The following is a 14,045-nucleotide window of genomic DNA, read 5'->3' as shown; positions in this document are numbered from 1 at the left end:
TATATTTAACACCACCATCTAAGACATGAACTAATATGTTTAATACCATCACGAATTAGAAAATATGCAAAAAGAATGACAACTACATATAACTAGATATTATAAATACTTATATAAGTAGAAATAAGATGCAACAAATTAAAGAATGGAATAATAATACTAAATTCTTTTGCACAATATTAAAGGAAATAGGTATACAACTATATTTAAGTGTTACAAACCAAAGTGAATGGGTGAATCATCAAATGCGAGAAAAGAAAAAAGTTCTTGATAAATTCTTATATGAACCTTATAAGATTGAGAGGTGTTACAACCAAAATTACGATATCCTCTTCAGATGATGAGTCTTGTACAATGTTAACACATTTTCTACATGTAACTAACTTTTGAACCTAAAATCTAGGTTTCATATACCATGTTTTATTTTTATGATTTTTTCGTAATTTTTCAAAATACAATATCATGGCAATTCAAGACTATTTTCTTTTATTATTTTTCGATTTTTCTAAATGTTTATTTTTTTCCCCAAAAATAAGAAGAAAAGATCATATAGAATAAACAAAAATATATTTTAAAGATTTTGGGTTTGACAAATATTAACTTACATATTTTTATTCAAAAAAAAAATCAGAGTTTACCGAGTTCTAAAAAACTATTTGAGAAATTTCTTTTGTTTCTATGGATGAACCCGATAAAGATTGACTTTATTCATATATATTTTCATTTATAAGGAATAATCAAATATCATATAGTTCTTAAAAAAGTTATTTGAATGTTAATTTGATATTTTTTTTAATTTTTTAATTTTTTTAAACTTTTTTTTAATTATTTGAAAAAGAATGTACGGCTATGTAAGGAGTCGTACATACACTAGAAAGAAAGGAGACAACTATTTTTCATTTCTTATTTTTTTTATTTTATTATTTTATAGAAAAATGGTGCATGTCTGAAAAAAGGGGGTGTGAAAAATAAGTGGGGTTGAGGTATAAAATGTTAAAACACGGATTATAGAAAGTAAAATAAAGGTCCAAAACTTAAAAAAAAAAAGTAGGTGGATGAATAAAATGTGAGGTGTAATTAGAAAAAAAAAGGATAAAATGAGGGGTGTATGAGTAATGCGCATGTTGCAAAGAGATATAGTACAATCCAATTCAAAATGAAATAAAAGGAGGTGAAGTGTGTAGTGAAAATGTGGGTACAGAAAATAAAAAGTGCGGGTGCAGAAAATAAAAAAGCACGTCCTTCCAAACCAAGGCTTATTAAAAGAGAGGTCGGTATAGGCGCCTTCTCCTTGCACCTCCAAGGCTTCTTCAGTACCCCCAAATTTATCATTATGTCTTTAATTAATTTGTAGGTGAAAGTGGGTGAAAACAGTAGAAGAGCAGTAAATGAAATTTACTGCATCAACTTGTCTCTGCACCCCCAAATTATTTCATACCTTCTTCTGTCTGTTTCTTCCCGTTTCTTCTCTGTTTCTTCTCCATTCTCACTGTGGTCCAGTGCCTTCATTTTAATTTTCTCTGCTTCATTCTCTTGTGGTGGTCCCTGGTCCGAGGTTTGTGTGTTCACTTTCATTAATTTTATTTTTGAAAGCTCTCTTCTTTATTCTCTCATTGTCACTGTCCTCCATTCTCTTCTATGCTTGAAGGTGTTCCTTGTCAGAGGTTGAGTTTCATTCATTTTTTTTTCTCGAAAGCTCTCCTCTTATCTTCTCTGCAGGTTAGCCTCTTCGAATTTGATTTGAATGGTTGGAATGTTAATATTATTTTTGCATTTTTTTCCTTTTTATTCTGTGAAACGGATTTTGGAATTTTTTTCATACTTTTCTAAAACGGATCACGTATTCCGTTTGTGGGAAAAAAATTTAAAATTTGTGAAACGAAATTCGTAATCCATTTCAAAAAAGTATGAAACGGATTACGAAATCCGTTTCATAAAATTCCATGGCTTTGTTTTATGAAATGAATTTTGGAATCCGTTTCATACTTTTCTGAAACGGATTACGAATCTCGTTTCACAAATTTTAATTTTTTTTTCAGAAACAGAAAACGTGATCTGTTTCAGAAAAGTATGAAACAGATTCCAAAATTCGTTTCATAAAGTTTCATGTTTTTTTTTCAAACGGATTTTGGGATTCGTTTCATACTTTTCTGAAAAGGATCACGTATTCCGTTTCTGGAACTTTTAAATGCAGCTTTTGAAATTTTTAAATGAAGGGTTCTTGACGTTTTATTAACCCTAATCTTTTGTTTTCGTTATGAAATAGAATAATGTTGTTTATGTGTTTATGTGCGTGTTGATTGTGGATTTAGTGTGTTGGTATTGAATGTGGATTTAGTGTGTTGGTGAGTGAGTGCAATGGTGTGGGTGAGTTTGTGAGTGAGTGTATATTGTGTGCTTGAGTGAGGTGAATTTTTGAATGTGAATCATGCAATCAGTTTTGAATATCACCACCATGCAATTAGTTTTCAATGTGATTTTTTGAATGTGAATTGACCGAAACAGTTTTGAAATTGATTAAACGTTAACAAAAATTTTGTCTCACTTTGTGTTTGTCTGAGAACTTTGGATTTGTACGAGAACTTTACTTTGCATATGTAATGTGTGTTGTGTAATAGATGAGACACTCGATTAAGGTGCCGTGTTGCATTCTTTTCTCTGATACTTGTTGCATTGTTTTTTAATATTCTTATCAGTTATTATGTGGTTGCCCTAGATGGGGTTGTTTGACGTATTAAAATATTTTATTTTTTTATTATAGTTCATTATGGAAGATCATCATTTTAGTTATTTGAGTTTATTGGATTCTCAAGTGGATTCTCAACTAAATTGTAGTCTCATGTTAGACTTTTCTGATTTTGTTCATGATATCTGCGAACAAGATTATACATCTCATTTTACAACCGATGATATCTTCCCAACACGTGAAGATTTAATTAAGTGGGTTAGAGAGGTTGCTTATAATCTTGGATTTGTTGTTATTATTCTAAGATCAGATAAATATAATGGACAACTAGGAAGAAAGACCTATGTATTATTAGGTTGTGAAAGAGGTGGAAAATATAGAAAATACAAATGTGATGTAGAACTGAGTTTATCTGGGATAAGAAAATGTGATTGTCCCTTTAGATTGAGAGGGAGACCCATTTCTCAAGGGGAGGGATGGGTGTTGAACGTAAAATGTGGTTACCATAATCACGATGTCTCATCTACTCTAGTTGGTCACCCCTATGCGAGTAGGTTGAAGTCCACTGAACAGTCGTTGTTTGTTGATATAACTAAAAGTCAAGTAAAACCTGCAAATATACTTCTCACTCTCAAAGAAAAATATGAGTGTAATGTTACAACTCTGAAGCAAGTGTATAATGCAAGATATAGGTACAAACGTTCAGTAAAAGGTTCAAGGACTGAGTTACAACAGTTAATGTTGATGTTGGAACGTGATCACTACATCCATTTTAGTAGATGTCTTGATGAATCTGATGTGGTTAGCGATATGTTCTGGACCCATCCTGATGTTGTGAAGTTATTAAATTCATTCAATATTGTGTTCTTAATGGATAGTACTTACAAAACCAACAAATATCGGTTGTCATTGCTTGAGATTGTTGGTGTGACCTCAACAGGATTAACTTTCTCATGCATGCGATCCCAAGCAATTGTGCCCTTAGTAACGTCTCTACAGTCTATCATCCGCTGAAGACTGCTAACAATGCGTTTCACGACACCCTGCGATAATACCAAATTAATGTCAAATATTTAAGTTACTAATAATATGAACAAATAAATTTGTAACATACCAATAAACCACTAGAAGATGATGACGGTGACGTCCTCTGAACTGTCACAAGGCTAGGTCGGTCGGCCTCAGCTCCACGTAAAATGTATGGATGGGAGACTCTCCTAAACCACTGCAAATATCCATCTGAACATGAAAAAGGAGCTGGTGCGGGGAGCACTTGAACTACAACATACTGCTCGTGGTTTTTCCACCGATCATCAATAGTCCCAAAGTCCACCATGGGAAGCGAACTCGGCGATCGTGGAATAGGCTGTAAGAAGCCAAATTGTCGCAACACACGCTCTGACAGATGACGGTGTACGAGGGTACCAAGCCTCAGGAAGCTAGAAAACATGCCATGTGTTAGAAGTGGTCGACCAGCTCTATGTGCTACATATGGGTTCCAAATCATCCATCATATGTCAAGGCATCCAACTGGAGTCTAACATCAGTTATAGCAGAAATAGCGCGTCTAGTGACATAACGTATGGCACGGGGTTCGGTCTCCACATATGTATCCCGTAATTGCTTCCTTCCCAATGCAGGGAAGTGCTCGTATATCCAAGTCTGTATCAAATAACATTTCATTTAACTATTGTGATATAAAATAAAAAACAAGTAAAATATTGAATAAAATGTAATATAAATGGGTACTTGTAGAATAGGTAGATATCCAGCTAATTGCTTTGTATTTGCAAAGCTAGCATCTCCTAGCTGCTCATATAAGTAGACAAGAGCAGCAACTCCCCAAGCATATCTACGACATGTCGGGAGATCTCTAAATAGCTCGAGATAATGTGTACGAACATAGGTGGCGCTTTTATTAGCAAATATCGTGCACCCTACAAGGTGCAAAAGATATGCACGTGCAACAAACTCCCATAGCTCGTTATCACAACAACTATCATACAACTCTCTCAACCAGTTAAGTCTGACCTGTGCACCCCGACTTTGATTCAGCTCCTCATAAGCCATGGCCCGATCAACACCAAGAAGTGTCATCAAAATCTTAACTTAATCTTCATATTCAAGATTTTCAGTGGAGCAAAAATGTCCAGTGATGGGAAGATGGAGGAACGACCAGACGTCATCTAAAGTGATGGTCATCTCCCCAATGGGTAGATGAAAAGTATTAGTCTCGGGATGCCATCTCTCCACGAAACCCAATACTAACCCAAGATCGGTATATTCATATAAAATATCGCACAGAGGCGATAATTCAGAAGCTGCCACAAAGGGGAGAATAGAAGGGTGAGGACGTCCTAATTTCTTCACTTTTTTAATATGGGAGACTATTTTCACAACTCGATCCTAACATAAAAGAAACAAAAAAGAATAAAAATACATAACAACAATAAAATTAAACATTTATAAAAACTTCTTACTTACCTGACCATCCCATATCATGCGTGCAACATGATTCTGGTACCGAGTCAATAAAGTTGTATCAGACGGACCACCTGGAAATCCTGCACCATCGTTATCAATCCCCTGCTCGTCGTCTTGAGGAACATCAGAAACCTCATGCTCAACAACATCATCCTGAACAACATGGGAGACTATTTTCACAACTCGATCCTAACATAAAAGAAACAAAAAAGAATAAAAATACATAACAACAATAAAATTAAACATTTATAAAAACTTCTTACTTACCTAACCATCCCATATCATGCGTGCAACATGATTCTGGTACCGAGTCAATAAAGTTGTATCAGACGGACCACCTGGAAATCCTGCACCATCGTTATCAATCCCCTGCTCCTCGTCTTGAGGAACATCAGAAACCTCATGCTCAACAACATTAGCCTCGTGCTGACCCCTTCTACGAGCTGAAGCTGTCGGTCTCTTTCGTGCAACACCCTGTGTGGAACTCTCAGGTGCATCATGTGAACCACGTCTAGATAAATTTCCTCGTGTCCTAGCCATATCTATAATTCAAAGTTTGAAACATTACAATCCAATATAAATTTCCTCATGTCCTAGCCATTTCGTTTTTGTTTTTTATCTAATTTAAAGTTTAATTATCATTTAGTTTAATTTATTTTTATAATTACATTTATTTTTCAAAAAGTTATTTAAAAATTTCATAGCTAGAGAGAAATAGTTGAATTTAATAAAAATTAAATAAAAAATATCTTTTATTTTGAATCCTAATATTTTTATTAAAAGTGAGATACATTAATTAAGACAGAATATTTGAATGGAAGATAATTTTTAGATTTTTTAAAGACTAGAAGACGTTCAACTTACTTCACTTTAACATATTCAAAACAAATTGTATGACCAATGTAAATAACAAATCTTGTAGTTTCTTTGCACACTTAAAATTAATCATATTTCTTCATGAGTCATATCAATAACGTCTACAAACAAATAATTTTTTTTTCATAAAAGTTTTTGTAAATATATAAGCCGATTAATCGTCTGGGTATAAATTTTAAATCAATAATACCTAGTTGAATATGATCTCAAATTAGTTAATTTTAATGTGCTTAACTCTATAATACAATATCAGATTTATAGAAAGACTAATTACAATATTATTATAACATAGAGCAGGAATATTACTCTAGTAGAAGTTATACTATACTATTTGATTCTTAATCCATAACATTTGTGAAGAACAACTTGCAGCTGATTAAGAGTGCATTTAAAAAATTAAATACTAATTATTTTTTGGTTAAAAATTCTCCAACAACTATTTGAAACCAATCCATTAATATAAACAGTATCTAACCACATCAAAATTGAGTGAAGAAATAAGTCCAAACTTATTTAACGTAATCTGTTACATATAAATGCAAAATCTGTTCAAGAAATAACAACAAAAATTTACAAAACGGATTTCAAATTCGGTTTCTGAAAGTGTAGAAACGGATTACGTAATCAGTTTCATATAAAAAAAGCAATAAATACAGAACGACTTTCAGAATCCGTTTATAAAAAACACGAAACGGATTCTGTAATCTGTTTCACATAACTAATGCAAGAAACGACTTTTGTAATCCGTTTCCAAAAAACATGAAACAGCTTCTGTAATCCGTTTCATAACACACACAAATTTTAGGAGCCCCTTTTGGCACAGATGGAATGATTTTATATATATATATATATATATATATATATATATATATATATATATATATATATATATATATATATATATATATATATATATACATAAATCACCGTAACCACGAAAAAACATTACAAATTTGAGAAAACTTAACTGGAAGAAGACGTGTGTGGATTAACTACAGGGAAAGGTGGCTCTCAGTGTCGTCACGGACTCCTCTTGGGTTGGTGCTTGCTGCTGCTCGATGATCTTCTCCACAAATGAAGGCAAAGAAGGAGGCAAAGAAAGAGGGAGGAGGAAGCGGAAAAAAGAGAACCTTTTAAATGTGTTTTTTAGGTCAAAGAATCAAAGAATCTTTGGGGGTGCAGAGGCGTGCCCAGATTCGTTGGCTGGTGCAGGGGTGTAGTGCAGGTAATAATTTTTTTACTGCTTTTTGTTAAGACATCTCAAGTTTGTCCTTTCTGTTAAGTCTGGGTTGACACCATTAGAGGAAGTGCCACGTGTTAGTTCATCAATTTTTTGACTTTTTTTATTTTTTGATTTTTTTGAATTTTTTTTAAAAATAAAAAATTTTGCCACGTGTCAAGTTTTCGTTGTGCCACGTGGCAGTGACAGAGTGATGTGGCAGTGATAATGCCAGGTGTCAGTATTATGCCAGATGTCATTTCCTTAGTCTCAATTTGGTCCTTGTATTCTAATTTTTGTCTCAATTTAGTCCCTATTTTTGTAAAAATAATCCAATTTTGTCCCTCTCGAAATTAAAAAAAATAATTTTTATATAAATGTTATACAAATATTTTTATTAAATTTGATATTTTTATTATATATTTTAAAAAAAAATTAATCCAATTTCCTTAGTCTCAATTTGGCAGTGATGTGGCAGTGATAATGCTAGATGTCAGTATTATGTCAGGTGTCATTTCCTTATTCTCAATTTGGTCCCTGTATTCTAATTTTTGTCTCAATTTAGTCTCTATTTTTGTAAAAATAATCCAATTTCATCCCTCTTCAAATTAAAACAAAAATTAATTTTTATATAAATGTTATACAAATATTTTTATTAAATTTGATATTTTTATTCAAATTGATATTTTTATTATATATTTTTAACATAGCTAAGTTTATTTAAAATTGTGTTTCACATTCAACTTTACTTAAAATTGTTTTCAAATTTTAAATTTATATGTTTTTTATTGTTACATGAACTAGTTAATTTATGATTTTTTTTTCTATTAACAACTTTAAAACAATTTTAAATAAAGTTCAATGTAAAATATTAATTAAATGAACTTAATTTGGTTAAAAATATTTACTTGAAATATTAATTTTGATAGAAATTTTTATGTACATTTATATAGAAATTAAATTTGATTTCAATTTGGAGAGGGACAAAATTGCTACTTTTTACAAAAATTTGACTAAATTGAGACAAAAATTAAAATAAAGGGACCAAATTGAGAAATTGGAAATTACGTAAGTGACACATGTCATTGTCACTGCCACGTGACATGATGACAGCTTGACACGTGACAATTTTTTTTATTTTTTAAAAAAAAATTCAAAAAAAAATAAAAAAATAAAAAATAAAAAATAAAAAAAGCCAACAAATTTAGGAACTGACACGTGGCACTTAGGGATGGCAAAAAAATCTGTGTCCGCGGGTATCCGCGGATAAAATTCGTGACGGATAGTTAGTACCCGCGGGTAATAGATATCTGCGGTAGCAGGTAACGGGTAATTTAATACACGTTTCTTAACAGGTCGGGGTCGGGTATCATACTACCCGTACTCGCGGGTATCCGCTACCCGTTAAGAAAATGAAATTATATATTTATCCTTTTTAGGTTATGATATATGAGGTTGATGCTGAAGTTCATTTCTTTTTTTGGCTCATTATTGTCGTCCAAGTGCTCTGGGATTTTCGAACAAGTAAACCCATGGTTCTTCTTTCATTTTCTCTCTTACACACTTAACATTCATCCCCAAAAAATTGTTCTTTCTCCCTCTACAACTCCGTTTTTACTCAGCAACCCTTTTGGTTATTATCATTTTTGTTAACCCATTTTCCTTTCATTCTCTACTCCCAATTTTCTTGTGTTGAATCTTTCAAAGGTTGTCCTCCAATCATTCAAATTTCGGGTGAAGCTTCAAAAAGGGTATGTTTTCTATCTCTTATTTTAGTTCTAGGTTAATACATGAACTTGAACTGCTCATGACTCTGATTATTTCTTATTGAATAAACTCAACTATCCAATTATTTTTTCCTTTCTGATTAAGGTCGTTTGTGGATCTAGGGAATTGAGGGATACATTTTTTACAATTGGAAGTTAGGATAAGGGCTAAAAATTGATATTGATTAACCACCGAAAACAAGGCCATTAAAACTTGAAAAATTGTCTTCAAATGAAATTTTAAGACATAATTTTCTTTCTTTCTAAAGATATTAAAAACCACACCAAAGAATATGATACTTAAATCAATATCAATATATAATATATAATGACATAGAAATGGCATGATTAAAATATTGAATAAGAAATATATATATATATATATATATATATATATATATATATATATATATATATATATATATATATATATATATATATATGCATGATTAAGAAAACTTATGAATTCACCTGAACCTAGTTTTTTTACTATTTTAATTCAAGTTAATTCATCTTTTATGCATGAATGATTTTTTCAATTACAAGTAAATGTCAAATCACATTTTTCATCACACTTAAGGCATGTAAAGTGAAAATTCATACTTTATTACTCATTCATATTTTATTTTACATGCTCTTTGTATTTTTATACAAGTTATTATTAAATTTTGTCATAATCATGTCACATGAATGATTATATTAAACATGATTTAGTCTTCTTTTTTTATATTCAAAATTTAATTTTTGTTGTGTTTTAATATTTATAGAATGCCTAATCAAGATACATTTTCCCCTATGAATGATGGCCAACAAGGAACATTTGTAGAACCAAATGCAAATGTAGGAGATTCAAATCAAAATGATGTTCCTATAGATTCTATTCCAGGAGAAACCGAAAGTTCAACTCCAACTATTAATTCAAGAAGATTACTGTCAGATGTTTGAAATCACTTTAAGAGACAAAAGGTAGATGGAAAATGGAAAGCAATATGCAATTATTGCGCCAAAAGTCTTTTGGGTGATGCAAAGCAAGGTACATCACATTTGAGAAGCCATTTCAAGAGTTGCAAGCTTCGAACAACACGGGACATCAGACAATCCTTTTTAAAAACTCATAAAGAAAGTGGTGAAACCATAGTTGTTGGCAACTATTTTTTTAATCAACAAATAGTTAGAGATGCACTCCGTAAGATGATAATTCTACATGAGTATCCAATGTCAATGGTTGATCATATAGGCTTTAAAGAATTTTGTGATGTTGTTCAACCTCTATTCAAGGTGATTTCTCGAAACACCTTAAAAAAAGATATTATGAAGGATTACAATGTAGAAAAAGAGAAGATGAAATTAATGTTGTCAAGGATTCAAAGTCGAGTTGCAATTACCACTGATATGTGGACTGCTACTAATCAAAATAGAGGCTACATAACTATAACAACTCATTTTATTGATGATTTATGGAGGCTACAAAGTCGACTTGTGAGGTAATAACATTTTACTCTATTTTGATTTTATTTTCATATTAACTTTGTTCTTCTTGACTATATTAATTAAATTTGTCTTTCAAATATAGGTTTATGTATGTGCCTGCTCCTCATACTAGTCAAGTTCTTGTTGAATTGTTGGTTGAATGCTTAATGGATTGGAATCTAGATAGAAAAGTTTCTACTTTGACAGTTGATAATTGCATTACGAATGATGCTATGATTGATCACATTTTAGATAAGATCTCAAGTAGGTCTCTTATTTTGGGTGGCCAACTGTTTCACATGCGATGTTGTGCACATATATTGAATTTGATTGTGAAGGATGGTTTGTCCATAATTGCTAATCTCATCGAAAAGGTCAGAGACAGTGCTAATTTTTGGACAGCTACACCTAAAAGAGAAGAGAAATTTATAGAGACATATGCTCAATTGAATATTCAATTCAAAAGAAAATTAGTTGTTGATTGTAGAACTAAGTGAAATTCTACATTTTTAATGCTTCAAGTAGCTATACAATACAAGGAAGTATTTGATCGTTTATCACAACGAGAGAGTCAATATAAAGCTTTGTCCAATGCACATGATTGGCAAATGGCAAATGAAATTTGTCAAAAGTTGGAAATATTTTATGATGTGACACTCTTGTTTTCTGGTACTTCTTATCCAACTGCCAACCATTTTTTTTCAAAGGTATGTCAAATTAAGTTGGCTTTGATGGAATGGCTTGACTCTTCTAATTCTATTATTCATCAAATGGCTGCATCTATGGTTTTAAAGTTTGATAAGTATTGGGGTGTGATCAGTGGAGTGATGGCTATAGGTATTGTGTTAGACCCGAGGTATAAAATTGATTTGTTGGATTATTTTTTCCCTCAGATATATGGTGATCAATCTGATTGTGAAATTGAAAAGGCGAAGATTCTTTTTAAGGACTTGGTAAGAGAGTATGAAATAAACATGAAAGGTAAGAAGTTAGTTTCTTCATGTCAAAATCCAAACATAAATATATGCCAAAGATTTGATGGAAGAAAAGATGCTTGGAGGAGAGATTTTGCAAAACATCATATTGCAAAGAAAAGTGAACCATCAAATTATAAGTTGGAACTTGACTATTACTTGGAGGAACCAACACTACCTGATTCAGATGAAGAATTTGATATTTCAGTTTGGTGGAAGGCTAATGGGTTAAAATATCCAATTTTGCAAATGATTGCAAGAGATTTTTTAGTCATTCCTATCTCAATAGTTGCTTCTGAGTCTTCTTTTAGTATTGGTGGTCGATTTCTTACTCCACATCATAGTAGATTACAACCAGACACTTTGGAGGCATTGATGTGTGTTCAAGATTGGCTATGGACTGACATAGAAGGTAATTAAATTAGCACTTCAAATAACATATTTATATTCATTCAAATGATTGATTATGACAAATGAATTGATTTTTCTTTTCAGGTTCTTCAAAATTGAAAGTGGACAAGATGAAGCTTAATACAATACTAGAGGAGATAATTGATGATGATGTTAGTAGTTTTATTTTTAATATTTTATTCTAATTTTACTAATAGTGTCACTATGATTTTTATTGATGACTTTATTTGTGTTTTATTTGTTTCAAGAATCAAGTGGTCAACATGAAGATATTGGAGAGGAAACATAGATCTTAGACTGTTATTTTTAGAAGAATTATTTTTTAAATTTCTTATATTTGGGATGTATGATTTAGGTACTATTAATTTGAATTTATATTTTAACTTTTATTTAGTTGTTCATTAACTTCTATTTGGATGTATGCTTAAATTTTTTTTTCTGCAATTTAATTTGGACCTCATTTAAAAATTAATAACTTTTTTTAAATATCCACGGGTATCCAACGAGTACCCGCGGGTTGAAAAATATCTGCGGGTATCCAATGGGTAACGGGGCGGGTAATGGGTACGATTTTTTCTTGCAGGTCGGGTAGCAGGTAGGCACTATCCGTGCTCGACCCAACCTGTTGCCATCCCTAATGGCAGTCCTCTAACGGCATCAACCGAGATTTAACAAAAAGGTTAAACTTGAGACGATTTAACAAAAAATGTGACCAATTTAAGATTTTTTAAAAATTTGAATACCAAATTCAGATTTTAACTCTAAAATAGGGAGAAAAACATGACTACGGCTTAAATTTTTCAGATTCCAGAATGAGCTCTTGCTGAATCAAATGAACGGACAATAATATTAGCCATCTAATTTCCGCATGAAAAAAGATTGTGGTTAACAAAGGGTATCGAACCAATACTGGATCACATAAAACTAAGGTAGCTTTAGTCGCTCGTAAGAACAAGTTATGTTACGCGAGACATAGTGGTGGTGGTGCTTAGTAATGATTAAATATATTGATTAAATTAAATAATTTAATTTTATATAATTAATATATATTTTTAAGTGATATATTATTATATTTTTTTAATAAAAAATATGATTAATGTAAAATTTGAGAATCAATAGTAATTGGATAAGACTTAGTCAAGTTAGTAAATAAATAAATATTTTTTTAATATTCAATAAAAATATGATTTGTACGTGCACAATTTGAGAATCTGGGTAAGATTTAGTCAATTAAGTTAGTAACAAAATAAATATTTTTTAACATGACTAAATAAAAATTTGATTAGTTACTTGAGAGAGAATTTGCTTATATGATAACAGAAAAAAATAAAAAAAATAATAATGCAGTGAATGGTTCCTATTAGATACGAAATATAAAATATTAAAAAAATATTATATACCCAACCTAGGATATATGAGGCACGTGTTTTCAAATCTTTACTTCTCCTAAAAAAGTCTTCTTTTAGGTTATTCCAAAAATTACATTCTGAGAATCATATTTCAAAAATTACATTCTGAAAATCATATTCAAAAAATTTCAAAAAAACTTATTCTTAAAATTTTTAAAAACAAATAATCCAAAAATCATTATTATGAAAATCAGGGATGCAAAAAAAATTGAGAGTACAAAAAAAAAATCCTTTTCGAAAACACTAAACTATTATGAATTAATGATTGTCCATTGATTTGATACGTTTACCATATGATTCATTACTCTTTATTTAAATATTTGTATTAGCTAAGATGATTTGTTTCCTTTATGGATTACATATTGTATATATAAATAGGACTCTTATTATAAATAATAATACATAGATGAGTTGCTCCCTATTTTTTCATTCTCTATTCTCTATTGTTTCTTCTCTTCTCTCTTATCTATTATTCCCTATGCTATCCACTTTATTTCATAACACGTTATCAGCACGATACTCCAACTAACTGAGGACTAGTGAAAGCTTTTTCTCTCTAACGATAGTGCTATGCGTGTCTCAATCCAGGCTCTTTTCTAATCCTTTCTCATTTTATAATTTTACCTTATATTCTTCCTCTTGTGATAAAAATTGTTTGACTTTATCAATTTTCATATTCATCTTATTATTTTTATTTTTATTATGGTGCGGTGATTATTATTATTATTTTGATGATGATTATTATTATTA

General features: G+C 30.9%; 2 protein-coding genes across 2 annotated transcripts; both read right to left on the bottom strand.

Moving 5' to 3' along the window:
- Positions 1–3,567: 3,567 nt before the first annotated feature.
- On the bottom strand, positions 3,568–4,756 carry LOC114174427 (protein MAIN-LIKE 1-like). Its single transcript, XM_028059270.1, has 4 exons — positions 4,436–4,756; positions 4,218–4,348; positions 3,801–4,125; positions 3,568–3,729 (listed from the first exon to the last, which is right to left on the bottom strand). The coding sequence occupies exons 1-4, from the start codon at positions 4,754–4,756 to the stop codon at positions 3,568–3,570; spliced, it is 939 nt and encodes a 312-aa protein (XP_027915071.1).
- Positions 4,757–4,795: 39 nt separating this feature from the next.
- On the bottom strand, positions 4,796–5,710 carry LOC114174426. Its single transcript, XM_028059269.1, has 3 exons — positions 5,465–5,710; positions 5,171–5,359; positions 4,796–5,092 (listed from the first exon to the last, which is right to left on the bottom strand). The coding sequence occupies exons 1-3, from the start codon at positions 5,708–5,710 to the stop codon at positions 4,796–4,798; spliced, it is 732 nt and encodes a 243-aa protein (XP_027915070.1).
- Between the last annotated feature and the right edge of the window lie 8,335 nt (positions 5,711–14,045).

This window comes from Vigna unguiculata, chromosome 2 (genome assembly GCF_004118075.2).
Source record: "Vigna unguiculata cultivar IT97K-499-35 chromosome 2, ASM411807v1, whole genome shotgun sequence".
Lineage (NCBI taxonomy): Eukaryota > Viridiplantae > Streptophyta > Magnoliopsida > Fabales > Fabaceae > Vigna > Vigna unguiculata.
This window is presented reverse-complemented; position numbering and strand designations above follow the sequence as displayed.

Excerpts from the sequence above, each read along its gene's own strand:
- LOC114174427 (XM_028059270.1), bottom strand. The coding sequence starts at position 4,756 with ATGGCTTATGAGGAGCTGAATCAAAGTCGGGGTGCACAGGTCAGACTT. Across the intron at positions 4,349-4,435 it reads GATATCTACCTATTCTACAA|ACTTGGATATACGAGCACTT; the intron begins GTACCCATTTAT and ends TATTTGATACAG. Across the intron at positions 4,126-4,217 it reads ATAACTGATGTTAGACTCCA|CTTCCTGAGGCTTGGTACCC; the intron begins GTTGGATGCCTT and ends CATGTTTTCTAG.
- LOC114174426 (XM_028059269.1), bottom strand. The coding sequence starts at position 5,710 with ATGGCTAGGACACGAGGAAATTTATCTAGACGTGGTTCACATGATGCA. Across the intron at positions 5,360-5,464 it reads TGACTCGGTACCAGAATCAT|GATCGAGTTGTGAAAATAGT; the intron begins GTTGCACGCATG and ends CTTTTATGTTAG. Across the intron at positions 5,093-5,170 it reads GCATGATATGGGATGGTCAG|GATCGAGTTGTGAAAATAGT; the intron begins GTAAGTAAGAAG and ends CTTTTATGTTAG.